At 29.7% G+C, this 27875-nt stretch overlaps 2 protein-coding genes and 1 pseudogene across 3 annotated transcripts; all 3 read right to left on the reverse strand.

The window, feature by feature from the left end:
* Positions 1-1834: 1834 nt before the first annotated feature.
* On the reverse strand, positions 1835-3907 carry LOC100814966 (putative pentatricopeptide repeat-containing protein At1g12700, mitochondrial). Its single transcript, XM_003533264.5, has one exon. It carries the CDS (start codon positions 3749-3751, stop codon positions 2111-2113), a length of 1641 nt encoding a protein of 546 aa, XP_003533312.1. The 5' UTR covers positions 3752-3907; the 3' UTR covers positions 1835-2110.
* Positions 3908-9240: 5333 nt separating this feature from the next.
* Positions 9241-9597, reverse strand: LOC121172850 (ATP synthase subunit alpha, chloroplastic-like). Its single transcript, XM_041005493.1, has one exon. It carries the CDS (start codon positions 9595-9597, stop codon positions 9241-9243), a length of 357 nt encoding a protein of 118 aa, XP_040861427.1.
* A 13998-nt stretch (positions 9598-23595) lies between these two features.
* On the reverse strand, positions 23596-27847 carry LOC100802168 (annexin D5-like; annotated as a pseudogene). Its single transcript, XR_416049.4, has 7 exons — positions 27803-27847; positions 27635-27720; positions 26903-27048; positions 26012-26233; positions 25142-25357; positions 24965-25054; positions 23596-24063 (listed from the first exon to the last, which is right to left on the reverse strand). The product of XR_416049.4 is annotated as an annexin D5-like (transcript).
* Between the last annotated feature and the right edge of the window lie 28 nt (positions 27848-27875).

Here is a 27875-nt window from a genome sequence, read left to right on the forward strand (position 1 = left end):
ACCAAGCCTCTAGTGATCATTTCACAAAGAAGTTTCTCTGCCTTATCAGCCTCACTTTTCAAAGAGAGCACACATAATTATTTGGAATGTTATTGCATTAGGGATGCAACCATTGTCTTCCATTTTTTACCGCAAAGTGAATGTCTCATCAAGCAAACATGCGATTGAATTCAGAGAAAACATTTTCAAAGGATGGAGGCTGAGAGTGAAAGTGAGAATGGAGGGTTGAGAGTGAGGGGTTTGGAAGAAAAGAGGGAAAATTGGGAATGGAAAGAGAGGCAGAAAACCTTAACCTTGTTGGCAGTGACATTTTGTTATGTTTATGTGTTGTGGCAACTGGCAAGTTTGACCTGATAATCTCATGCAACTTTTAACATGTTGGATGTCTACACTATAAATTCGAATTGCCACTGCAATCCTCTCTGCTCTGAGGAATCAAAGTGCTACGTGATATATCTTCAATTTTATTAAGATTTAGAATATCAATATCAATATTAGAAGAAATATAGATGCTTGTATTTCTTAGCCCTGGTGTATTTTTACATTAAAAATCTAATATAAACAGACCTGAAGCAACCATGATTGTAATAGGAATCAAATGAGAAAAGTAAATAGGACTTACGTTGAAAATCACTTTTGTCCCTGAATCTAAATCAATACGATTGCAGAATCAAGTGGAAACATGGAAAAAAAGTAACTCACAACTCCAGGAGTACTAGCCCTCCGTTCCAACCAACAACACTCCAAATCCAATCTAACTCAATAGTTTTCCTCCTATTTATACCTTCTGACTTCTCCCTCTCTTTCAATTTGATTAGGATGTCTAACTAAATCACTGTTAAATTTACCTGTTAACAACTTCAACTAACCCTTGTGTGAGCATACAGAAACCCACCTTGTGCTTGCTATTTTTCCTTCTAGGCTCTAGCATAACTTTTTTAATTTGATGTCTGCAAATGAAGTTGCTCTGATTGGAAGGCTTTGTATACATTGCATCAATTCGAACATCAAGCAAGCAAGGTTGATTAGCAACAGAAAAGTAGAGTTCGTCATGGAAAGGTGCATCGAAGATTCTAAGCAACGATGTTGTACCACTCTCAACAATGTAGATAGAGATAAACCCAAGAGATAGAGAATGGAACTTAAAAGCTTTTGCAGCAGTATAAAATAATGCTAACATATAAAGTTATTGATACTTAACATATAGCAATGAAACTGACAAACAATCTTGTATGTAACATATCAGAATTGGGCTTAGGGTCAAACTCAATTGCCTAAACTTTATAGCACTACTTAGCCCCCCTCCCCGCAAAAAAACACCCACCCACCCATCATCTAACATAACACATGTTATGAAAGTATTAGCACACAAACGAAAAGGAACAAAAAATTCAGACTTTAGCAAATTGGCTTACACCCAGAGTCCATTAAAATTGCATGGTTACTAATATATGATTTTGAATTGGCCAGCCTTCTTTTCTTTGAGTTGTTGTGATTACCTAGTGCAGATATAATCCAGGAGAAATTGAAATGCCTTCATTAGGACATGTGAACAGATGCCTAGGCAATCCATGTATGAAGAAAGCATGAGAAACAATGGGTCTACTTCCATCCTTCACCAAGCTGTTTTGCCTATTCACCATATGTTCACATCCTTTGTGCTAATTTAACATCTGAAAACTGTCATGTTTGTATCATACATGACAGCATTGTCGTATGCTTATTTTTTTCATTTGGTAAAAAGAGAACAAGAAGCAATCAGAAAAAAATAAAATTCAGTTTTACTTTCTATGCTTTTAGGTAAACAAAGTCAACTATAAGAGATAAAGCATTTCAAATAATCATGTCAGTTTCATATTAGTTTCACAACTGAAACACTAACAATGAGGAGTGACTGAGTAAATCATTAAAGCAAGCATCCACAATACATTGAAAAGGAAAAGGATGGTTAAATCAAGACAGTAATCATTTGGCTATTGTTATATTTATAACATAAAAAATGAAGCTAAGTACATATCTCCTTTAATCAAAACTAAAGTGATATTGAGCCCATTGCATTGTCCATCTTCTTTTTCACGTGTAACTAGAAAGTTCTCACATAGTTTTAGTCTTACAACAAGCCTCTAGCAATCATTTGTCGAAGAAGTTTCTCTGCCTTATCATTCTCATCTTTTTTAAAGAGAGCAATGATGATAGTTTCAAAAGTAAATGCATTAGGGATGCAACCATTGTCTTCCATTTTTGACAGCATGGTCAATGCTTCCTCGAGCAGGCCCTGTTTACAATGCCCATTGATCATAACATTGTATGTGTAGACATTGAGATGATATCCTTTAGTCAAAAGATCTTGAAAAACCTCTTGTGCATCCTTAAGTCTTCCACCTTTACATAGTCCATCAAGAAGTATAGTGAATGTGAATATATTCGGTCGAATTTCCTGATCTTTCATTTTGTTGAACAATGCAATTGCCCTGTCAAGATGACCATTTTTGCATAATCCATCTATTAAAGAACTGTAGGTGATTACATCTGCGGGTTGACCTCTATCACGCATCTCATCAATAAGATCCCAAACATATGATATTCTCCCTGATTTGCATAAACCATCAATAAGAGAACTGTATGTGACTATACCGGGAACCATATTTTTCTGATGCATTTCCTTAAAGAGATTTAATGCCTCGTCCACCATTTTATTCTTACAAAATCCGTTAATGAGGATCGTGTAAGTGTGAACGTCAGGAGTCACTCCCATTAGGGACATAGCATTGAATACATGTTGTGCCTTCTTCACTTCATAAACTAAGAAGTATCCATCCATTAAAGTACTATACGTAATAACATCAGGTTTCACACATGCTTTGAGCATCACAGCTAACACACTTTTTGCTTCTTTCACCTTTCCTTCTTTACATAATGCATCAACCAGTATATTATAGGTATAAACATTTGGGTTGATAGTTTTCAATACCATTTCATTTAACAAACCAATTGCTTCTTTCAACTTACCCACAATGCAGAAACCATATATTAGAGTATTATAAGTGACAACATCAGCAGAAATTCCCTTGACAGCCATTTCAGAAAATAAACCATAAGCCTCACTTACAAGTTGATATTTGCACATGGCGTCAATAATTGTGTTGTACATTACCACATCAGGTTTAGTCAGTCGTCCATCAATCTTTCTCAGAAACTTGATGGCAGCTCTTGTGTCTCCTATTTTACATACTCCATTGATCAAAGTCGCGTAACTAACTTGGTTGAGTTGAAATCCTTGTGCTAATAGCTTGTCGTGAAAGTGCAGTGCTTTCTTGACTTGTCCCTTAAGACAGAGACCTTTGATCAGTGTATTCAAGGTTACGGTGTCGGGCGGGTAACCCCTCTTGAGAATCTTGGCCAATACAGAGAAGCCGAAAGTGATTTGACCCATATGACAGAAACAATTAATGAGAATGTTCAAAGTAATAAGGTCAGGCTGAATTCCCTTGAGTTCCAATCGGTGAGAAAGGGAAACAGCAGTGGAATAGTGCTTCATCTTGGCAAAGGAATCTAAAATCTTGTTAAATTGGATGATGGGTGGGGTATGACGCATACACAGCATGCGATTGAATTGGGAAACGGCATCGTCAACATTTTGAATGGATGGGGGCTGAGAGTGAAAGTGAGAATGTGAGGAGTTTTGAAGAAAAGAGGAAAAATTGGGAATGGAAAGAGAGACAGAAAACCTTAACCTTGTTGGCAGCGACATTTTGTTATGTTTATGTGTTGGCAGCAAGCAATAGCAATAGCAATGGATTGTGTTTATGAGATAGAAATCAAAGTTCCGTTTTCTCCGATTTCAGCTTCGGCTGTTATTCATGAAATGGAAGGCTCCTTAAATTCTAAGCTATTAGTAGGTTTATTCTAAAAAGGAATCAATAAATTTAGAAATCATAGTTCTTTCAGTGTACAACTATTGTAGTATCCCTCTACTGACTCGGGTCTCCAATTAGATTGGATAAGGATAAGTTGGATAGGGAATTTCATTTTTAATTAGAGGACGGCTGAAGAAAAACCTTGTATAAAGACTCATGGAAAGTCTATTGCTTCATATTAGTTAGATTAGTTAGATTGAATAGTTTTTAATTTAGTTAATTTGTTTTTTTAATCTTAAAAGTATATATATATATATATATAATATAATTTCTTATATATATACTTTTAAATATTTTATAAATTTTTTTTATTCCAAAATCGAATAAAGAAAAGAAAATATTTCTTTTCACTAATCTTTAGTATAAAAAAAAAAAGAATAGGCAAGCTATCTTCCGATTATCTTAGGGTGTGTTTGGTTTGCATTTTCATTTTCTGAAAATTGTTTTCATTGTTAATAGATTATAGGTCTAAAAACATATTTGATTTGACTTCTTGTTTTCTGTTTTCAGGGTATAAAAACATTGAAAATTATGATATGTTAACTTCTTGTTTTTTTGTATTTTTATATTTGTTTAAAATTACATTCTTTGTCATCGCATTTTCATTTTACCCAAATGAGGTTTTTGTTTTAAACTGGAAACACTGGAAACGAAGTTTTATTGTTTTCATTTTCTAATTGTTTCCTCATTTTCATTGAAAATATTTTCAAAAATCCAACCAAACACATTTTCATCATCATTTTATATTTTCAATAAAACATAAAACAGTCAAACCAAACACCCCCTTTGTTTTTTTAGAGAACGAATCGGGCATGGCAATGGGGCCCAAACCCGTGGGACCCACCCTGAACCCACCCCGATTTTGACAGGGAAAATTGGAGTTGACCGGGGTCGGGGTCAGGTTTTCCCCGATAGTCGAAACTTTTGAGGATGTTTTCGAACGTGTTGTTTATGTCTAATATTTTCCTATTTTACTAAAAATCATGTAAAAAAAAACTTTTTAGATGTTCTAATAGAAAGTATTCTTGTTTTTCGTCAATGGTGTTAGCCCTGAATCCTTTTTTTGACTCTCTAACAGTAATTTCGCTATTATAGTCTTTTTAGTGAATAATACAAAAGAAAATAATAGAAGAAATTTTTTTGAATAATAACTAAAAAATTCCTTCATATTTTTGGAGATAGGAGACAAAATTTACATGGATATAATAAGTCTTGCTTGGGCTACTTTAATGGTAGCTTTTTCATTTTCTCATTCCCTCGTAGTATGGGGAAGAAGTGGACTATAGGGATACTCAAAATTGAGTTAAGTGATCAAAGTACTCATTTTGTTTTCTACTTGGGTTTTTAAATTTCTTAACTATTGAATTAAAGTATTTCATTTATACTAATTAATTGAGTTCAAATATAAACAAATATAAAATAGATCTGCATTTCAGGGTTCTATTATATTCTAGTAGTGTAATGTATTCTATGTATATGTATATTATAGAAATTGAAAATATTCTTTCAATCAAATAAAGATTTGAATTATATCTATATTCGTATTCGGAGAAAATTAAGAGAATCCAATAGAATAGGAAATTGCTTCCTATTCCAACCAAATTCTTCTTAAAATTTATCTTTTGATGAACTGACGCTTACCTAGGTTTTATATATACAGAAAATGGGGGACCGTGTAATCCCCATTCCTGCCCCCCTCCCCTTTTAATACCGGGATTGTAAAAAGAATATGAAGAATAAGAGTTGTTTTTTTATTATTTCGGATTCATTGGATTCAATACAAATCAAATAGATAAAACTAAAAAAAATTGGACGCAATTGTCAGATAGTAAAAATTGTAGTCCGATCTTTTTTTTAGACTAAGACCAAAAATCGAAAACCTTTTTCATTTTTTTAATTATTGATTACATTGATAAAAATTAAGTCAGATTTCAGTGAAATTAGTCACTTTGACTTACCGTTTTTACGTAAATTATAATTAAAAAAGCAATAGGAACTAGAATAAACAGTGCAATAGCAATAAATGCAAGAATATTTACTTCCATAATCTTTAATATGTTTTATTTATCTTAAATTTCCAATAAAAAATTCAGGACTTAATCCCATAGAGATGATAAATCTTTCATCGATACTTAATTCAACAATGATATAAATTGGATTTTGATGATATCAAATTGGATCAATATCATGAATAACAATGTCTTAGTTATCAAATCGACTCATTGTCGAGAATTAAATAGTATAACATAGGAAGATCTTTTATCCATACTAAATAAAACAAAAAGACACATTTTTTATGGAATTCAAAATTTCCTTTCCTTCCTTATTAGGAATAATATTTTCTTTATCCATTTTATTCCCTTTCACACAAAAAATGAATGGATGTCTTTTCTTTTTTTTTGGGGGGGGGGCGAACGGGTAGCTTCCACCTTGACAGGGCGGTGCTCTGACCAATTGAACTACAACTACAATCCCAGGGAAAGGAGTGTACAGTATACATATCTTTACGGTTTCTTTCAAACGCTTTTCTTTTTCTATTTTTCTATTTTGGATTCGAACCATTTTGAATGAAAGAGGCGGATTTTTGTATATATTGATATGCACTTTTGTGAGATTGACACAGATTACGAGCAATCTTTTTGTTACTGACAAATCGATTGAAAAATGGAATCAATGAAAAAAAATATATTTTTTAAATATTTTCTAATAACTGCAAAATATGAGTTATTTTTATAATAAAAATATATTTAAAATATCTTTGAAAATATTTATTTAGCATTTATTTTTTGCTTAAATATTAAGATTTGATATTTTTTTTATTTATGGCTTGCAGATATGGAAATAAGAGATTAAAAAAAAGAAAAAAATTGAGAAAATATCCAAAATATCAGGAAGTCTCAAAATAAATCCAAAAGATATTAAAAATATCAGAAAGGAAAATTTAGCAGAAAAAACACCATAGAACCCCCTCTAGCAGGGGTTTCATTTACTTCCTTTCTTTCACCTTATCCCATCAGTTTTTATATCCCATCAGTTCTTATACCCCATCCATTGTAAAACTCTCAATGGCCATGTGGCTAAACTCCTAGTTAGGGCCTGGCAGGCTCAAAAGTCAAGCGATGTATGATGTACTTATTATTTATCAATGCAAATAATGTGTTTTCTATTCTATTATCTTTTCTGCTTTTATCTTGCATTATTCATCTTTATAGTCTGTTACGGGTTAGACGCTCGGAAGAGGATAACTTCTAAATAAGATTTAAAGAAGGTATGCATGCATTGGTTTTAGGGGTTAGACGCTGAGCAGAGGGTAACTTCTAGTAGAACAAAAGAAAGGACTTCATAAGAAAATCATTGCTAGGAATAGAATGATAATTTTATTCTCGTGCATTCTTGTATACATCTAGAATTCATACTTCTTGCATTTTATTTCTTGAGTCTTTGTAAAGGAATTTGAAAGATAGATAAATAAGATAGGTTTATAATCAGGGGCAAGTAATTGAACAGATGTGGGTAGAACAGAGTCAGCTAGATTGATAAAGAAAAATCATAAACTTATACAGCCTAGGCAAACAAGGCAGACCAGGTCCCAACCTTATCAAATTCTGATTTTATTTCTTTTATCTTCTATTTTTATCTTTTATTTCTCTTATCTTATCTTTATCTTAATCTTTTATTTTTCTTATCTTTTACTTTTATTTTCTTTATCTTCTATCTTTATCATCTTTTAATTTAAATATTTTATTTTCATCTATAAATCATTATCTTATCTACTATATTTTCTTATCTTTATCTTAAATTCTTTATCTATTGCTTTTAAATTGAGTTTGCATTAATCTAAGTACAAACAAAGTCCTTGTGGATTCGACATTTGGACTTCTGAGTACTTTACTACTTGTGACAAATTTGGTATATTTGTCAACAAGTGAACATTTTCCTTATATTTTCTATTTATAGATCTTGATATAAATCGAGATTATTAGCAAGATTCGAATTTGTGGAAAGATAGAATACAGAAGAAAAAAAAAAGAATAGGGATGTTTAATATTTGGATTCTTCCGTATCAGAGCACATCAGTCATTCCCGGAGAACAATAAATAGGTTATATAGCTTCATAGTGGATTGGCAAATTATTGGACCGAGCTGGATTTGAACCAGCGTAGACATATTGCCAACGAATTTACAGTCCGTCCCCATTAACCGCTCGAGCATCAACCCAGGAATAGGAAGAATACATTTCAGTTTTTATTGAAAATTCATGATCAACCTCCTTTCGTAGCACCCTACCCCCAAAAGAGGTCGAATCCCTGCTGCCTCCTTGAAAGAGAGATGTCCTGAACCACTAGACGATGGGGGCATACTTGCCCGACCGCCATTATACTACGTTCATAGTATGAACAGTTTTTTGGAATTGTCAATGTAATGGATTAATGGAATGATATGATTTGATAAAAAAAATTACATCTTTCAAAATTCCATAGAAATTTTTTATTAATCATTTTGATTTCAAAAGAGAAAATCCTTTGCGGGAATGATTGGTTTGTTGGAAAGAAAGGTAGGTTAAAACTTCATTTCTTTCACTGTCCTTTATTACTAAGATTCGATAGGTATTAGGTATATTTATATTTAATCCTGAGCCGGGAAATAAAAAAACGATAATAAATCTGGAAATTGGGTAAATAGAGATCAACAAGTTTTTTAAAAGAATATCAAAATAAAATACGAATTTGGTTTAGGGACAGGACAAATGGAATCCATTTATCAATGATTCGATGAAATATTTGATTTGGTGAGTACATTTATGTATCAATGAAATGAATTTGGTGTTATGATTAGAATGACTTCTAGACTCAATTTTGAAATAATGTATTCCATTGATATTGGTCAAATCCAATATTAAAAAATTATTATTATTTTACTATTTTCTATTCACTAGGTAAATACCATTTTTTGTTCTTTGATAAGTCATTATGCAAAATATATAAATTATATATTGATGTACATATATTAGAATCTCATTTATATAAATTTATATAATAAGTATACGCACTAACAATTAGATGTACTAGTCATATTGGCTAGTTCCTTATTTAGGAACTGAATCAAACAGGGCCCCTTTAACTCAGTGGTAGAGTAATGACATGGTAAGGCATAAGTCATTGGTTCAAATTTGATAAGGGGCTTTTTACTTTTTGTCTAGAAATAAAGTAGTCGAATCAATAACAATAAGTCCTGTTTGGAGAGACTCATATACGGAACGTCTCAAAATAATACCAGGAGTAGGAGATTCGATCAATCAAGATTCCGAAGCTGAAATTTCTCCTCAACCATCAATTGGTTTAGCCAGGGCATTTATAACACGACCCAAATAAGCCTCACTTACAAGTATTTGAGCAATTCTTCTTGTTGCTTTTACTGAACTTCCCTCTTGTATCATCAAACCATCACCCATTAATACAACACCAACATTTTTGGATTCCAAATTCAAAGCAATGCCTATAGTACCCTCTTCAAATTCCACTAATTCACCCGTCATTACTTCATCAAGACCATAAATACGAGCAATATCGTCGCCTACTTGAAGTACGGTACCTGTATTTACAATTTTGACTTCTGTATTATATTGCTCAATGCGTTCACGGATAATTTTACTAATTTCACCTGCACGAATGGTTACCATGAAAATTTGTTTTTTCCCGTAAATACACATTTTCTCTCTTACTTTTTTCCAATTTACACTACTTTGCAATTTAATTCTCAATATACACTACTTGCGACTTTCTCTCTCCTTTTTGTTTTTTTTTAATTTAAAATATTATAAAATCTAAATATTATATTATATAATTTTTTTAATTGGTTTTAAAATTACTTATTTATTAAATTAAATTTTATAATTTTTTTTATTTTATTAAAGAAAAAATATACAGATAAAGGAAAATAAAAAATTGGATAAAATTAGAGTATGATCTTTTAGATACTTTGTATGTACTTTTGTAGTTAAATTTATGTGTTGTTGATATTTTTTTTGTTATGTTCGTTAATTAAAAAATAAGAAAATTAGTTAGTAGTATTAAAATAAACCAAAAAAACACAGTAAAAAAATAATTGATACATTTATCTTCTGCTATATACATAAAATTTCCTTTCAAAGAGTAGTAACTGCTATATTGAAAATATCTTTAAATAAAAATATATTAAAAATATCTTTAAAAGTATTTGTTTAACAGTTATTTTCTGCTTAAACGATAAAAATTGATATTTTTATTATTTATGGCTTGCAGATATGAAAAGAAAAGATTAAAATATCCAAAATATACTAATAATTGCTAAATATGAACTATTTTTATAATAAAAATATTAAAAATATCTTTGAAGATATTTAATTAGCAATTATTTTTTGTTGTCACTCGGTGGTAAGAATATGAACGAGATCAGTGGGTCCTGCTCCAAGTAGAAATAGGACGACAGAGGGTTGTCTCATTTCAACTCACATTCTAGTGAGATGGACGAAAAATAAATTAACAGGAAAATAAAAAAAAATATGCAATTTGCTGGCAACATGGTAATAACAGAAACAATTGTCCTAATATATCTTCATCTTAAGTTTTTCCTTCGCTAAGTGTAATTGTTTAAGTATTGTATTGCTAATGCAATATAATGTTCTTCTATAAATAAGTTGTTAAACAAAAAGTTTTCTCATTTTTAATTAAATCTAATGACATAAACAAACTAATTATATTTAGTAATATAATTATATTAGAAAATTCAGATTTTAAATAAAAATATTCACCTAAAAAATATGTTAAGTTAATTAAATAATAAAACAAAAATAATTATATTTAATAATATTATTTTCTTTAAAAAAATAAAAAAATAAAATTATAAAATTTAATTTAACAAATAAGTAATTTTAAAACCAATTAAAAAATTATATAATATAATATTTATATTTTATAATATTTTCAATTATAAAAAAACAAAAAGGGGAGAGAAAATCCCAAGTAATGTATATTAGAAATTAAAGTATAAAGTAGTGTTGATTGGGAAAAAGCAGGAGAGAGAAAGTGTATTTAAGAAAAAAAATCCTAGTTAGGTCATCCATCTACCATGTATGTCGGTAGATTGGATTAGATAAAAATTATTTTACCTCATTATTTTCATTTTAATTTATTATCAACTTGGTTTCATTTAAATTATTAATTTGGTCTCATTCAATCTAATTTAAAACGATTTAGATTGGATTAATCCTAAGTTTTAATCTTATTTATAACTTTTTTTTTAAATTAAATAAAAGATAAGATATATAATATAAATAATTTAAAATATTAAATATTTTATTTATATATCATTATATAACTAATAATAGAATAATTGTGCATCTTAATTCAAATAATTAGTAAAAATATATGTCATTTCATAAATAGATATAAGTTATATGATAATTTTATAAAAATATAAGAAATAAAAATGAGTGATATTATTAATTTATATATATAAGTTTAATTTGAATCTATTTCTAAAATTAAATATGAAATTATTCTAATAAAAATTTTGGTTTTACAATTTTTTGATCCATTTAATTTTTGATTTTTTTATCAGTTTTTTTGAATCGGTTTATGAACACCCGCATACCTAACAATATTTTATTGAAGATAAAACTTATTCATCTATTTTAACTTTTAATTTTATTTTACTTAAATAGCATCATAAGCACACATAAAGTCTAATGTAACTTTGATAGCCGGAAAGTTTTTATTTTCTTAGGAATCATGAATACTATGAAAAACTATGTTTCTCAAGTTTGGTAAATAATTAATAAAAAAAATATGTTTTTCTACAATTACAAATTAGAATCTATCAGGATTGTTGTTTATCTAAAAGCTTGAGTCTCTACAATTGTTGTATTATGTTACTCTTGCAATGTCTTCAGCTACTTTATGGTAGTGCTTATCATAAGCCAGCCTAAGCTCTTGCTTTAGGTTTGCTAGAAAAAATATTTAGCATTAATATTTATGAAATTTTTTTTATTAGTTAATTTAGTGTATTAGTAACTATGTATAAAAAAAAAAGGTGTAGTAGTAACTAAGATCTTTTTCCCTTGGTAATTAGGCAGGGGTGGCTCAAGGATTTGAGAGGTATAAAACAAATTTAAGAATGATGCATTTTATTTACTCATAAAATAGTTTATTAAAATTATCATTGTTTTAATTAAAATTAATTTTTCAGGCTTTTTGTGATACAAAATTATCGATTAAATTATCGTAATTAATTTCTTTTTCAATAGATGATAATGCTAATCCGTTCCATCTTTGTTGAGACATTGTTGATCTTAAGTAAGTTTTTATTATTTTTAGCTTTGAAAAACTCCTTTGAGCTGAAGCAACTGACACTGGTATCGTTAACATTATTCTATAAGGTATATACACATTTGAAAAAGAATTTATTCTTTTTATATAATTAAGAATGTCAATTGGTTTATTATTTTCCAATCCTATAATTTCCTTTAAGATATTTAATTCTGAAAATAAATTTAATCCATCAACATCCAACAAATTATTATGTTTCACAGATTTTTCAAGATTTAGGCATTTCTCTTTCAAAAGTGTACAATCTAGTAACTTTAATTTTTTAACACTAAATAAAAAATCAAAAATATCTTTATATATTTTAAATTGTTCAAATATACTTTGAAATGTGATAATTGCTTTATCTACGATGTACAAAAAGTAATCAGTTCTAAATGATTCTTGAAGAGATTTTACAATTTCATCCTCAACATTTTCATGAAATTGTTTCTTTCTACAGACTAATATGTTTTTCATGAAACTTAAGCTCTATATCCATTTCAAAAGCAATTTCCTTGGTAAAAATCAATGCATTTTCAAATCCATTTTCCCTATACTTTTCAAAAAATGAAAGAAGACCTTTTATTCGTTCAATAGCTTCCTCAATGCACATATCTTTTGATTGTAAATTCTTACTAAGTTAATTGCAAATAAAATGGCATACCAAATAATCATGCCTAACAAAAATTTAAAGTTTTCAAGCTTATAATTTGCAAAACAATCAACTTCACCTTTTATTTTAGGATCATCACTAGCTTCAGCTAATTCAAATAAAACATCTCTTATTTGTAAAGTTCAAAATCTTACCGCTTTCACATTTTCAATACGGCTTTCCCAACATGTTTGTGAAAATGATTTAAGTGTTAAGCTATGTATATGATTTTGTAAAATTTTCCACCTTTTTGTAAAAGAAGAAAATAAAAGTGTATACATGTTGTAACACACCAAAGAAAGATGTAGCTTTAGGACAAAAGTTAGCCATATCACAAAGTACTAAGTTTAAACTATGACAACGACAAGGAGTATAAAATGATCTAGGATTAATATCAAGGAATCTTTTCTGCACACCCTAATGTTTTCCTTTCATATTATATCCATTATCATATCCTTGTCCCCTAAGGTCATTAATATCAAGTCCAACAATTTTTAATTCATCTACAATAGCATCAATAAGACATTTTCCACTTGTATCATCTACTTTTAAAAATTCTAAGAAATACTCATTAACTTGTATTGGAGTTGATGAAATATCCACACACCTTAATACAAAAGACACTTGCTCTTGATGACTTGTATCTAGAGTACACTCAAGTATGATTACATAATATTTCCCATCCTTAATTTTTTTTATAATTTTGTTTTGATTTTGCATGCTAACAGATTTATCAACTCATTTTGTATATTATGCCCAAGGTATTGGTTGTGAATTTCATTGTCTTTAATTCAACGAATATGTTCTTGCATGATTGGATCAAATTCTGCAATCATTTCAATTAGACTTAAAAAATTTCCATTAGCTTCTTGGTAGTTCTTTTCATTTTTTTCCATGGAAGGCTAAGTTATTTTTACCAAGGGTTTTAACAACTGCAATAATTCTTAACAACACATTTCTTTAATGTTCTCTATCTTTATTTATTTGTTCTTGAACATGTTTGTCTATTGTTTTATTTTTTACCAATCTCATTTCCAAATCAATCCATGCATTCATGGTAGTAATATGCCCATTCTCTATTTCATGACTCTTCAACTTAGCACTAAGATTTTTCCAATCTTTACTACCTTCGTTAGCTAGTTTTCTTGTATAAGAAACAACATTAAATAATTTGCAACAAAAATAAAAGACTCTATCCAAATCTCTAGAATAAATTAGCCATTTTCTTTCATGTTTCTCTCCATTAGGAAATTTTTTAATGTAATTTGATGAAGAAAAGTGCCTAGAATATTTATCCTTTGGGAAATCCATATCAGTAACTTTAATAGGGCCCTTTTCTACTAATAAATATCTCAAAGTCGTATCAATATTCTTTCATTGACTTGGATCATATATATTTTCAAAAGTAGAATCATCTAATCTCCCAATCTCCTCCTCGTTATCATGAGTTTGAGAATCATAATTATAATTATCTTCATCACTAACTACTTCTCTATTGTTGCTTTCACCTATATCTAAATTGTTATCTCTTTCATTCAAAAAGCACCCACCTATATTTTCTAATTCATTTTTCTCATCTATTTTTATAAATTTATCCATAGCTCCTTTTTGTGATGCAATTAAAGCCTCGACTCTTCTCTTTTCCTGAAGTTTTGAATAGCCTGATTCATATTTTCTAGTTGACATACTTATATATTTTTGTATGAAATTAAAAATTATAATATATAAAACACTACAAAGATGAGTATATAAAATAAGAATGAGCTAAAATAATAAAACCTGATTCTGGTTGTCAAGAAAATGAACTTGATCGTAGTATCTTGAAGTCTCAAGTCTCTTTTTCTTCTTTGATAAGTGCTTAAACTTAATTTCCAAATTTCAACCTTTTTGTTAAACCAGCATAAATTATTCTGAGATTAATCATTATTCATTAATAAAACAATAAAAAAATAAATTTATTTTGAGATCAATCTCGCAATTCATCAAGATTTGGGGTAGAAGCTTAATAATATATATAAAACTTGTCATTTGTCAATACAATAATGAGACTATTACTATGTATAAGATTTTAAATTATTAAATTAACACTTTTCAATAGAAAAGACAATTATAATTTGATAAAGGAACATGTAAGTATGTAATAATATTGACACATTCAAAAGGAAGAAATGCCAACTATTCCCTCTATCCTCCAAATAGAGACACATGCACATAAGAAATGAGAATAAACAAATAGGTACTGAGGAGCTATTAGCTAATGTGTCAAAGTAAAACAATAATCAAGTAAACTGAAGAAGCAGGTGAGAAGACAAGACAAATAAGTATGAGAGATAGTGAGAAAAGAAGACAAAATTAGAATTGAATAGAAAGAGAATAAAGAGAATAGAAATAAAAGAAAAGTTTTTGGGTTTCTTTAGCTATTAACTATTAAATCTCTTTTTTCTAAATTAAGCTATGATATTGGTGAAGAGTTGTTGTTCATTCATTGTTACTTACGGTACCAATAAAAATATTAACAGTTACTTATAATATTTTAATTAAAATTTATTTTCAAATAAAATTTTATAATAAAATTTTTTGAGGTATATTAGTACTAAAAAAAATTTTGGGGCCTTTTTTTAGGGGGCCTAAAGCCCTTGCTTGGGCTTCTTGGGCCTTAAGCCAACCCTGTAATTAGGGTTTGAACCCTGTTGAAGGAAAAAAATCATTTTAATTATTTTTTGGTTACTTTTAGTACAAGGATTTATGTTTTCTTTCCTATTAATAATTTTTTAGGTCATTTGTTTCTTTCTCAAAATACAAACTAGTAAGTTTTATGGTTTGTCATATGTCATAGAGTCGTGATTCTATTCAGAGTCCAACCAAAAGAAAATTCCTAAAAATATTTGGTATCTCTTTGGTTTAGGGCCATTTGCTTTGTCTAATAAGCTAGAGCAATAAATGGACGGGATTTTCTTCTAGCACCAACACCATTTCTTCTACACCTATCATTTTGAGTGAAAATTTAATTTTTCCCCTCCTTCATTAATGCTTAAATGTGAAATCCGGATTCAGAATCTGTCCATCTGCATCATTCATTCACGCGTTTTTCATTTCTCCTCTCAAATTCTCTCATCTTCTTCTCTTTAATCCATGGTTTTCTTCATCAATCTGTGGTTCATCTTCATCAATCCATGTATGCTCGTCATTGGTGTCCGCCTTTATTCTGTTATCGCTACTGTGAGCCGTCGTGAGTTATATTGTTTGAGTTTTTTTTATGTGTATTGAACGTATATAGGTTGACAATCTATATGATCCATATGGGTTGACAATCTATATGAACCATAAGGATTAGTTGTAACACCTCATTTTTCATAAAATAAATTAAAAAAAGATTTTTATTTTAAAATAAATAGAGTTTAGAAAAATGATGAGGTTTTTATAATTAAATAAATAAGGAGAAATAACTTTAATAAATAATGGTTTGAAGGAAAATAAAAATGATATTTTATTTATTAATTTGATAGGAAATAAGATAGAGTTCATTTTTATAAAATAAAAAAAGTAGAATAAATAAAAGGCCCAGGATACCCTAGCTATAAATAGAAACTTAATGGGTCACTCTTTACATTTACGATACATCTGCACTCTCTCTTGCTCTCAAATCCATTTTCCTTTCTTCCTTTTCCAAAACCATCTTTTTTTTTTTCGAATACACTCAAATCTATCTCAGTAAAATGATGATTCTGGACTCTTTAACTGTTAAATCATCATGAAATTTGGAAGCGTGGTTCAGAACTCATTTTAGCACACAATGCCCGTTGGGATTTTTGAGATAATGTATCTGGTAGATGAAATGTCTCTCGTACTGAGCTTTCTCTTTTCACACAGACACCTAAAACCTGTTCGAGTAAAACTAAGATTTCGAACTCGTAAACCGTTGGATTGTTGTGAAATGTTGACATCACCTTTGGAACCCAACTTGGCACATCATCACCGTTGGAATTTACAAAATAATATTTTTGAAGAGAGAAATTAGTCTCACACATTGACAGTAAAATGGAGGTTACAATCGCTTTCCCTTCTCTCTAACGCTTGGAAACCCTAAGAGAGCAAACAAAGAAAAAACTTGAGGAATCTTAGGGAACTACTAGAGATGCCGCTATCATTGTCGAACTACACACGTGAGTCCTCTTAGAGGCAAGGGATGAGTTTATCGCAATTGGGGTTATGATATGAACCAAAAGTCAGCCAAAAGTCACCCCCAATAGTCCTCAAGTCAACCACCATTTGGTCTCCCAAAAGGCTGATGCCTAGGTTGCCAATTGGGCCCTTATTACAACTTGAACTAAACTAACTAAAGCCCTTTTAGTTGATTAACCCAAAACATATTTTTGGTCAGCCAAAAGTCAAAAATTGGACCATTATTTAGACAAACTAAACACTCTAAAATTGAGACAAAGTGTGTCATTTAGTCCTCCTCTATTTGGACCATGATACAACTCACAACCTTGGACTTTTCTCCTTGAAACTTGGGCTTGTATTCAACTAGTATGGACAACACTTGTTGAAGAGCTTCCTTGGTTTTCCTTGCTCTAGCCCTTGTCATAGGTCCTCCAAGTCCTTCAAGTGGATCCTTGCCTTTGCTCTTGGTCATGTCCTCATCAGGTTATAATGAACATGTGTAGGGATCCTTACGAGATCAAATTGAGATTTATTTTGGGATGTTTATTGAATTATAATTTTTCCTTTAAGATTATAAATACGATATTGTTGTGTTTGACAGACCAATTAATGTCATGATGCGAATTGGTTGATAAAATTGAGTGATCTTTGTGTTTTTGTGTTCTTAACCTAGGATTTTGATTCATTGATTTTGATATGATTATGTTAAATTGTTTGAGGGGTTTTATTCCCGATATTACGTCAAACATTTTTGTATAAATTTTTTGTACCTTGGACAAAGTTTGCTAGATTGGCATGATAAATTGTTATATTGGGATTACGAAATTGTGATTATAATTGTGCCTAAGTGATAAATTGAATATGTGATAAATTGGGAGATAACATGCTGCTTTGAGATCATAAATTGTTATTGGGATTGAGTATAAATGCAAAGTTGAACATGCGTTGATTTGTGAGATATACGTAAACATGTGATGATGGATTGTGATGTTGTGATATGTTAAAATTGTTTATTGTGAAATTTGGTTGTGAATAAGTGTGTGATTAATACTTGATGTAGCAATACTTGTGTGTGTGAGCTATGAATTATACAATAATCTGACTGGTGTTTACCTTGAGAAAAATGTTTATGCGCAATGTTAAAGAGAAAATGTATGATTCCTAGTTAGGAACCTAAAGTGTTAAATTGTAGTGCAATGTGTTAAACATATTTGAAAACCGAGTGTGAGGTCATGGGTATTGTATAATTCATGAGCAGTGTTTGTGTGCAAAAATTGTTTTAGGGGTTGAACCTGAATCAGGAAGGTGAAACCCTAACGGATTCTTCGGAGTCTAGGCCTTAGGGTAAAGATATTCGATTTGAGTGCTCCTTTAAGTATATATTGATCTTATATGGTTGGAGCGTTCTCGCAAAACAGAGTGACCCTGACCTTATGACAAGGAACTACCGGAGGAGAAACTAGGAAGGAGCCACAAACAACAAACACACACCATGAGCAATACTAACACTAGCTTCGCGAAGGAGAAAGAGGAGACTAACGGACGCACCAAAAATTCGAAATGAACAGTGCCTTACGGATTGTCAATCCGTAGGCTATACAAAGAAAAGAGAAAAGAAAGGAACAAAAAAGAAAAAGTAGAAAATGATAAAGTTGAAATTTTTAAAAATATGTTGGGTGTAAAAGATATTTATTAGATGTAGGAAGAATGACCCTAAATGGATGTATATGTAAGCATTAACAAATCCCTTTTCACAATTTCTTTTTACATAAGTTCTTCCCTTCGACCAAATTTTTTTCTGACCAATCTAGAAAAGATCCACCTTAAAGTTTTAATATACACATTAAATATAATAAAAAAATATACACATTAAAATGGGAAAAATTTGTTCTTAAAGTGGAGAAGAGAGTGAATATAATAATAATAAAAAAAAGAGAGATCAAATTATCGTTACACACTCCATCTAGGAAGTTTTAATTTTTCGATTAAGAGGAAGAGACATTTGCAATAAGAAAATAAGAAATAGAAGAAATATACTTTTTAATACATTCTTTATTATTTATTACACAAAATTGAAAAACCCAAATTGATGAGTCATACTTTAATAAATTTCACTTTTAATTTTATAATTTTTAGTAATCTTTTTTTAAAAAGTGTGTTATAATTAAGGGTAAATAGTCACTTTTGTCCCTCAATGTATAATTCGCTGACAAATGCATCTAGTGTAAAAAATATTTTTTTGATTTTTTGTCTTCTCATTCCGCTGACAAATATACCCCTGAAAGATAAAAATATAAAATTTAGTCTCTGAAAGTATAAAAAGTGTGACAAATATATCTGAACGTTAATAATAGATTGTGACTAATTATTATTATTATTATTATTATTATTATGTGTTTATAATTTACTGTTCTTATTCGTTTAATATTTATGTAATGTATTTTTAAATTTTCTTTTAATATATATATTTTTGTTATTTTGATTTCCTTTTCAAACCTTAATCTTTGCTGTTAAAAAAAACTTTATCTTATATTTCATATATACATTAAAAATAATATGTCAAGAATTTTGAGTAGAAAAAACACAACCGACCACGAGACCAAATTTATTTATTTATTTATTTTAAAAAGGGAATTTAATCAACTATTTTAAAAAAGAACAAATCTCACCAAATTTAAACTAGATAAAGCTAAAGTGAAATTATAAGTTTTTTTTTCTTAATCAATAATATATATATATATGAAGGAATCCCTTGGATAAATCTTATGTGCTTTCATTCGAGATAATACTTATTATACATAATTTGGATGAAATGAAAACAATTATTAACAAATAAAGAATCCAAATAATTTAAATAAAAAAAATACAATAATTCTCAAACTAATATAGAGGTTAACCTTAAAACAAAAAAATTAATACAGAGGTTTATTCTTTGCTTTTAGGATGTAGAGTTGTACCTCTCGTTGATTTAGGGGCTCTAACAACCTTGTATTCCATTTGACATATTATGATAAGGTACGTAATAAAGATTAATAATTAATTGAAGAAATAAAAAATTCCAAGAAATAAAAGGCTTTCATTTTTTAAATGGTAATTATGATATAAAAAAATTGAGTTATCATTTAAAAAAATGAAAGCCTTTTATATTTGAGGTGTATATATATATATATATATATATATATATATATATATATATATATATATATATAATTAAGAAAAAAAACTTATAATTTTACTTTAACTTTATCTAGTTTAAATTTTGTGAGATTTGTTTTTTTTAAGTTGATCAAATTCTCTTTTTAAAATAAATAAATAAATAAATTTGGTTCCGTGACCGGTTGTATTTTTTCTACTCAAAATTCTTGACACATTATTTTCAATCTAAATATGAGGTATAAGATAAAAAAATTTAACAGCAAATATTAAGGTTTGACAAGAAAATCAAAATAATAAAAATATATATATTAAAAGAAAATTTAAAAAATATATTGCATAAATACTAAACAAATAGGAGTAATAAATTATAAACACATAATAATAATAATTAGTCACAATTATTAACGTCTGGATATATTTTTCGCACTTTTTATACTATCAGGGATTAATTTTTTGTTTTTTCATCTTTCAAGGACGCATTTGTCAGCGGAGTGGAAAAACGAAAAAGTAAAAAAAAATATTATGACAAATATGTTCATGTTGACAATTATTTCAGTGACAAATTTGTCCCTCCATGCCAAGTAGGCTATTTTACTAACGGTAACGGAAGGAAGTTAATAACAGGACATATTTATCACATTTTTTACACTTTCATGAACTAAATTTTATATTTTTATCTTTCAAGACGTATTTGTCAGCGAATTAAAGACTTCTCAAAAGAAAAAAAGAAAGAAGAGGCGCGAAAGACAGATCTTAATTATGGCGCCCCATTTGATTGTGTTTCAATGCATTTATCTTTTTATTTATTTTTTTAAGCATATTTATGTACCATTACTATTCATGATCATGGACTCTTGATCTCTTGCCAATAAATAAATATTTAGTAAATAAGGGAGAAAATTAGCACACTGTAAAACAAAATTTAAAATCTATTGCATTTATATATGAACTATTAAGCTTATTCTAAAAAAAGAAAAACCTGTCTTACAAAAATATTTAAGACTTTGACGAACGGGAATGCCATTTTTTTTTCTTCCTTAAATAAAGCTATAACATTTTTAATCCTATTTAAACCACGGGTTCTACGCTAAGGACCTATGAAGAAAGATCCAAAGCAACATAAATGCAAGACTAGGTGCATGCTTGGATATGCTTTTGCAAAGTATAATAGTATCTGTTTTACAGAAAAAAGAAAAAATAACAAGGCAACACTTCGACGTTATTCTAAAACTTATTAGTCAACTAATTTTACACTTGAATTACTCAAATTATCCTTATCATCTTTTGTTTTAAATATAAGAGTTTAATTTTTATATGTTGTTAGTGTAAAAAAAATTATATCATTAATCAATTGCAAATTATAATTTTAAGGTATAATATATATATACATGTTAATTTGTGATGAGATGATACTATAAATTTTTTATGTTATTAATACAAATTATTTTCTCTTAATATAATATTTAAATTTTTTACACATTACTAAGAAAATGGACCAATATGATAACATAAAATTCTTTTATGCTATTACATATATTTTATTATCTTAAAATAATATTTAAAACTTTTATGCATTAATAAGAAAAATGGACCAATATAATTCTTCTTGGACCAGGTACTCTCAAAGAGCCCAAATTAAATATGCATATGTTTATACTAGCATCCGGCGAAAATTGTTGGTACACCCATCAATTTCATATTTTTCTAATTTTGCCCTTTCGTAAAAGGTTGTATCAGATGATCTATAAGTCCAATTCAAAAGTTTTTTTTTTATTTTTTTGAAAAATATTTGTGATGAATTAATTTAAAATTAATGGCTCAAGCAAAAATCAAACTTGTGACTTTCAGGTTATTAGTACAACACTCTAATCATCTGAGCTAATGAGCCAATTATATTATAAAATAAATAATGTACCTATACATAACACTAAAATTTCTAATATATATTTAATGCATGTGTAAATTTAAATAATAAATTTTGTGACAATTAATATTGATATAACTTATATGAATTATTTAATCCGTAAAAAATATTTACTATTAAAAAATTTAATATATTAAAATTTTTAATAGTAAATATTTTTTATTTATAAAAAAAATACGGATTATATAATTTGTATGAGTTATATCAAAATTAATTATCACAAAATTTATTATTTAAATTTACATGCGCAATAAATATACATTAGAAATTTTAGTGTTATGTATAATAATATTATTTATTTTATAATGTAATTGGTTCATTAGCTCAGTTGATTAGAGTGTTGTGCTAATAATCGAAAAGTCACGGATCATCTTCATACGGATCAAGATAATCTCTATGAGATGATCCGATGCGAAATTGCTGGTGTACCAGCAATTTCGCTGAGGTGTGCCTAGCAGGGCCCTTATACTAGCTCCCCACTGGCCCATTAGCAATCTTAAGGAAAAATTGTTAAACATTTGTGTCATTATTCGTGACGAGCCTCTTGTATCTTGTACCAGAGGAAAGGAGGAAAATGGGTAAATAGTGTGGACGTTCAAGTCATAAATTTCTATGGTAGAAAAGGAAATTTGAGGAGTAATAGAAAGAACCATCAACTATGAGTGGCTGAAACGAATTAATAAAGAAGAACTCGAAGGTAAACCCATGCAAGCTAGATGAAAATGGTAGTCCATGACGTATTCTTATATGCAAATTGTCGTGTGAATTAGTATTTTTTTAAAAAAAATAAAGTTTTTAGAGAATAAGTCTCACATTAGTCAAGGAAAACTGTTTAAGAATTTATATATAAATATTCATTATAAACGTGTAGAAGACTTGTGAATGGAATGAGTTTGTGTGCATAATTTGGGCCGACAAGTTAAAACCAGTGAATTTTCTCATCTACACTACGATTTTAAATACTTTATAACGTGATTGTTTTATTATCATATAATCACAAATAATTATATATCATAAATTTATTAATTTTGGTAATAATATCCTTAAAAATCATTCTTAAAATGATTTCTAATTAATCAACAATATATAAAAAAAATTGTACTTACAATGTGTGAAAATTAAACTCCTATTTATAACATCTCTCACTTTTTTCTCTATCTTCACTTTTCCTTCCCTTTCGATCTTATGGCAAGTGAGAAAAACATTACCCATATTTTGTAGCAGAGAAATCTCAAAAGAACCCCTAGCCTTGCATTATAGTTATAGTTCTAAAAAGTAACAAATTATAGATAGTTATGCGGGTCTAATTTTATAAGACTGTATGAAGATGTTAAAATAAACTAATGTTTACCCCTCAATCTTGCATAGACAATCAAGCTTAATTTTAAGTAAAACTAATATCAATCATCTATGTAAGGTTGAATGGAAAATAGTAGCTTCTCTAACCTCTATTTGATTGTCAATGTTTGATTTGTTGAAACAAGAAATGAAAATAGTTAAGCATACTTAAATAATACACAACAAATCTTCATCTGTGCTATAGGCTGATAAATTAACACTCACAAAGCACTACAACAACAACAACAACAACAAAGGCCTTATTCTACAAGTTGTCGGCTACATTGATCACAAAGCACTAAAAACAGTCAAATTTACACATCAAGGGTGAATTTATTCCACTTACATCATTGAACATCTTGGCTAGTGATTAGGGCCCAAAAGTGAGAGAAGAAAAGTCCTGTAGTGACTGGATGTTTCTGAGTGTACTTCATCGTTCAGAGTCTTCTTGTGTTTCTTTAAATATGCAGCTTTGATATACTGCATATCAACCTCAGTCCTTGTCACAACGACCCTAATGAGTGTGGAATCATCAGTCCCCAAGCCTTTCATCGCCTTATGCAACACCTGCATGGTGGTAACACATTTTAAAAGGTTCTCTCATTCATATTGCAAGAATCAAATGACTCTCTCTCTCTCTCTCTCTCTCTCTCTCACTCACTCACTCACACACACACACACACACACACACACACACACACACATATTTTAAGAATCAATTCCCACAATATTGGCTTTTTTGGCCACTAGCAGATAATAGAGCACAAATCACTACAAGCAAGCAAACACTCATATAATGCAATATGCTACCAATGACCACAACTTATACGAATCCAAATGACCCGGCTAATACAATCTGCTTATTCTAAATGCCCTTGAAGTAAAGATGTTACTCTAAATGACTAAAGACAAATTGGTTTCAGAATACCAAGGGTGTGTTTGATTTCTTTTTTTTTTTTTTTCAGAGACTGTTTTCAGTTTTCAAAATGCAAGCAAACAAGGTTACTGGGACAGCTGGTGGAGGGTGGTGCAAGGCACAAAATAGAGTGTGAAATTGAGGTTGAATAAGATGAAAACAGAAGAAGAAAATGAGAAAATATCACTCAGTTGTTTCTATTTTTTTGTTTTTAAAACGCTTGTTTTGGAAACAATTTTCAGAACTTAATAGATTTTGGATGAGAAATTGATAGTTGAGTAATGTGAAATTGTTTTAGTGAACTATTTTTAAAATAAATAAAAAAATGAGAAGGAAATCAAAGAGGCCTAAAACCTTTCATAATAGTTCCCTGCCTTGTAACACAAACACACTGTTATTTTATATAGTAAAATACTTTTCCAACATCCTTGTCAATTTAATTCTTTTAAGAATAAGCCTAGCATAAGTATCTTATTTTTGTCATTGAACAAAAAAATTGTTCCCATAACACTACAAGAAGCAATTACCAACAGTTGCAGTGTAGTGGAATACCTTTGCAAAATACTTTCCTGGATTAACAGCACATTGGATTATTGTCAAAAGTGCATGTTCAAAGGCCCCAGATGTTTCATTCTTTACTGCCTGATAAATTTATATTGAATAAGCACCAGAAAAGTACCTCCAAGAAAGAATAAAATTAAATAAAGAAATAAAAAATGCTCAAGATACCTTCTTCAGTGAATGACCATACATGTCATGGTAATAAGAACTGACGGCAGCCAAATGCGCCGCACTCCGTTCACTGAATATGTGGATAAAAGTCTTTTCATCAGTTCCCAGTTTCTTCTCCCCTGCTTTGTAAAGACCCTTTGCATCCTTCTGAGCAATTTCTCTATTAACCTCGGGGCCCTCATGACGAGGTGTGCTTATATATGCAAGCAAGAGCTGAAGCAAGTTTTATACACAAAAGCATCAATAACAAGCAGCACAGCTCCATTGTTTTAATAACTTGAAAGGAACTCATGGATGTGATCATGAAAGCAATCAAAGAATCATGAGACAAAATTTTTGCATCCTATCCTATGAGAAGCAATATCCCTTCTCACAGTTAACTTTAAACTGAAAATGTTGATCAGTCAATCGAAGTCAATCCTATATTATGGATCCAAAGATGATTTTAGTGCCTATATGGATATAGTCTTAAATGAAGCCAATTAGAGAGCCTTACCATAACACTGTGATCCATTTAAAAATTGCTGAGCATGAGCTATTGTAAATTTACAAGAGATATGGAAAACTCTACATGAATACCTATTACTGCCCATAATAGAACTATTTAGGAAGTAGGATAGGAATAATTATGAATTCTTCAGCTGACAAAGAGAACCCTTAATGTGACAGATTTGTGATAGCTAAGGTGTCTTTCCTAAAAGCCACGTACAAGGACAATGAGAAACTGCATTTTTTAAGCATCCCCATAGGTGTTTTAATGTCATGTCAAGACAAACACCACTCAGATTGTAAACTTAAGATCCCTTGACATGACTAATTCACGATAGCTCAAGTTCCTTTCATAAAAGTTACAGACAGAAACCTCACCTTTTGATGATCGCCGGGGCTGGTGTTTGTTTGAATATCATGCTCAAGATAAACACCAAACATAGAATGATAGATCTGTTTTAAATATTGTAGCTGCGATGGAGTGCGTGAACATATAACTTCAGTAGCACCTTCAAGGGTTTTGTTGTCTGCTGTTAGAGACTTCCTAATGATTGTTGCATCACGTCCTGCAGGGTCATGCAACCAGAGCAGAACTGCAGTCTGATTAACAGAAAAAATATAAGACAAACCAGAAGTATTGGGAAACATTTAGCCATTTTTCTAAATTTTAAGATACCTATGATTTTGTTATCTATACATAGGTGTTTTTATATACACAGTAAATGAATAATGTGACCACGATCACTAGGTAATACACTTCATGACATACAATAAAGTATAATCTATCTATTTATTTTGGCTAAAATACATTTTTGGTTCCTCCATCTTGTTTTTGGTTTTAGTTTGGTCTACTGAGTTTAAAAAATTTCACGTTAGTCCCTTAAAGTGTATTTATTAGACCTAGTTGATCCTTAGGTCAATTTATCATACTAACTTGATTAACTAGGTGACACATGGCAAATTGTAAAATATGCCACATCATATGAACATTTGTCACATCAGCCTAAACTAACATTGTTAATTTAGCCAATATGTGTCTAATTTAAGATAGTAGCATTTAGTGTTCAAAAAAAGATACTACCATTTATTTTTCTCAAATGATGATATTATGTGTACAATTAAGGATATATATATTTTCTTTGTTAGTTGTACCAGCTTTTTCACATGCTTCCTTGTCCTTTTTTTAACTGACTTACTAATTGTAACTAAGCAAATTAACACCTCCGCAACACGAAGTTATAAATCTAGTTTATTTTAGTAATTTAGTACCTCTAACTTTCCACTAAGCTCCGAAGCTAAGCGCTTGGAAAGTTCCTCAGAATACATTGCTTTGTATTCTTGCTGGATGTAGGCACGCTGTGTAGCATCTCGATGAGCAAGTATATTGATAACAGCACTTGTATCACACCCAAATCCTGTGATAACACAGGATCAAAACGAAATTAAAGGTCTCAACTCAAGGATCTAAGGGTACAAGTTAAGGTAGAGTAAATCTGGAGCAATAGAAATAGACTCTTCACAAAAATCTCTTTGTAAGAACTAAGAAGAGTCATTCAAGACTCTTCACAAGGTACATTTTCTTGAAAAATAAAAATAAGATGAAAAATACTCTTTAAGTTAGCAATTAACATCATATAACAAGTAAACAACATTGGCAGTCAGGGCTTGTATCCAAACTTCAAAATTAAAGCATGCATGCAAATGATAGTTTGTTAGAATGTTAGTTTTGTTAGCAGAGGGATCGAATCCGCGATCTTTCACATCTTTCTTTCTTTCTTCCTTAACCATCCAATCCACCTTATATCTCCATTGCATGCAAATAGGTTGATACAACATTAGATTAAAATTAATGCTGGCATGAAATTGAACTTGAATATTTATGTCCAGCAACAGCATCTTCCTCAAGGGGAAGTTTCAAACAAATAACTACCTAATTAAAGTTCTAAGGCATGATTACAATTTACAAGCATAATCAACAAAATTGTAGAGAGAAAAGGGTACCCTTAAAAGCACGGTAAAGCTGCATGGCATCATCTCTGGGGGAAGGAGGAACTGGAGGTACAGTCAAGGTAGCCATCTTAATTCTTCTAAGAAACACAGAAGAGAAGTGTAAATAGAGAGAGAGAGAGAAGTTGTGAGAAGATAAAAACAATGGGATCAGTTAAATACACTAAGTCTTTCTTGGTCCACCAGAATTCGACAACATTAATTTGTATTTCATTCACTAAGTCCCTACCCAACC

The sequence above is a fragment of the Glycine max genome, chromosome 9 (assembly GCF_000004515.6).
Source record: "Glycine max cultivar Williams 82 chromosome 9, Glycine_max_v4.0, whole genome shotgun sequence".
Lineage (NCBI taxonomy): Eukaryota > Viridiplantae > Streptophyta > Magnoliopsida > Fabales > Fabaceae > Glycine > Glycine max.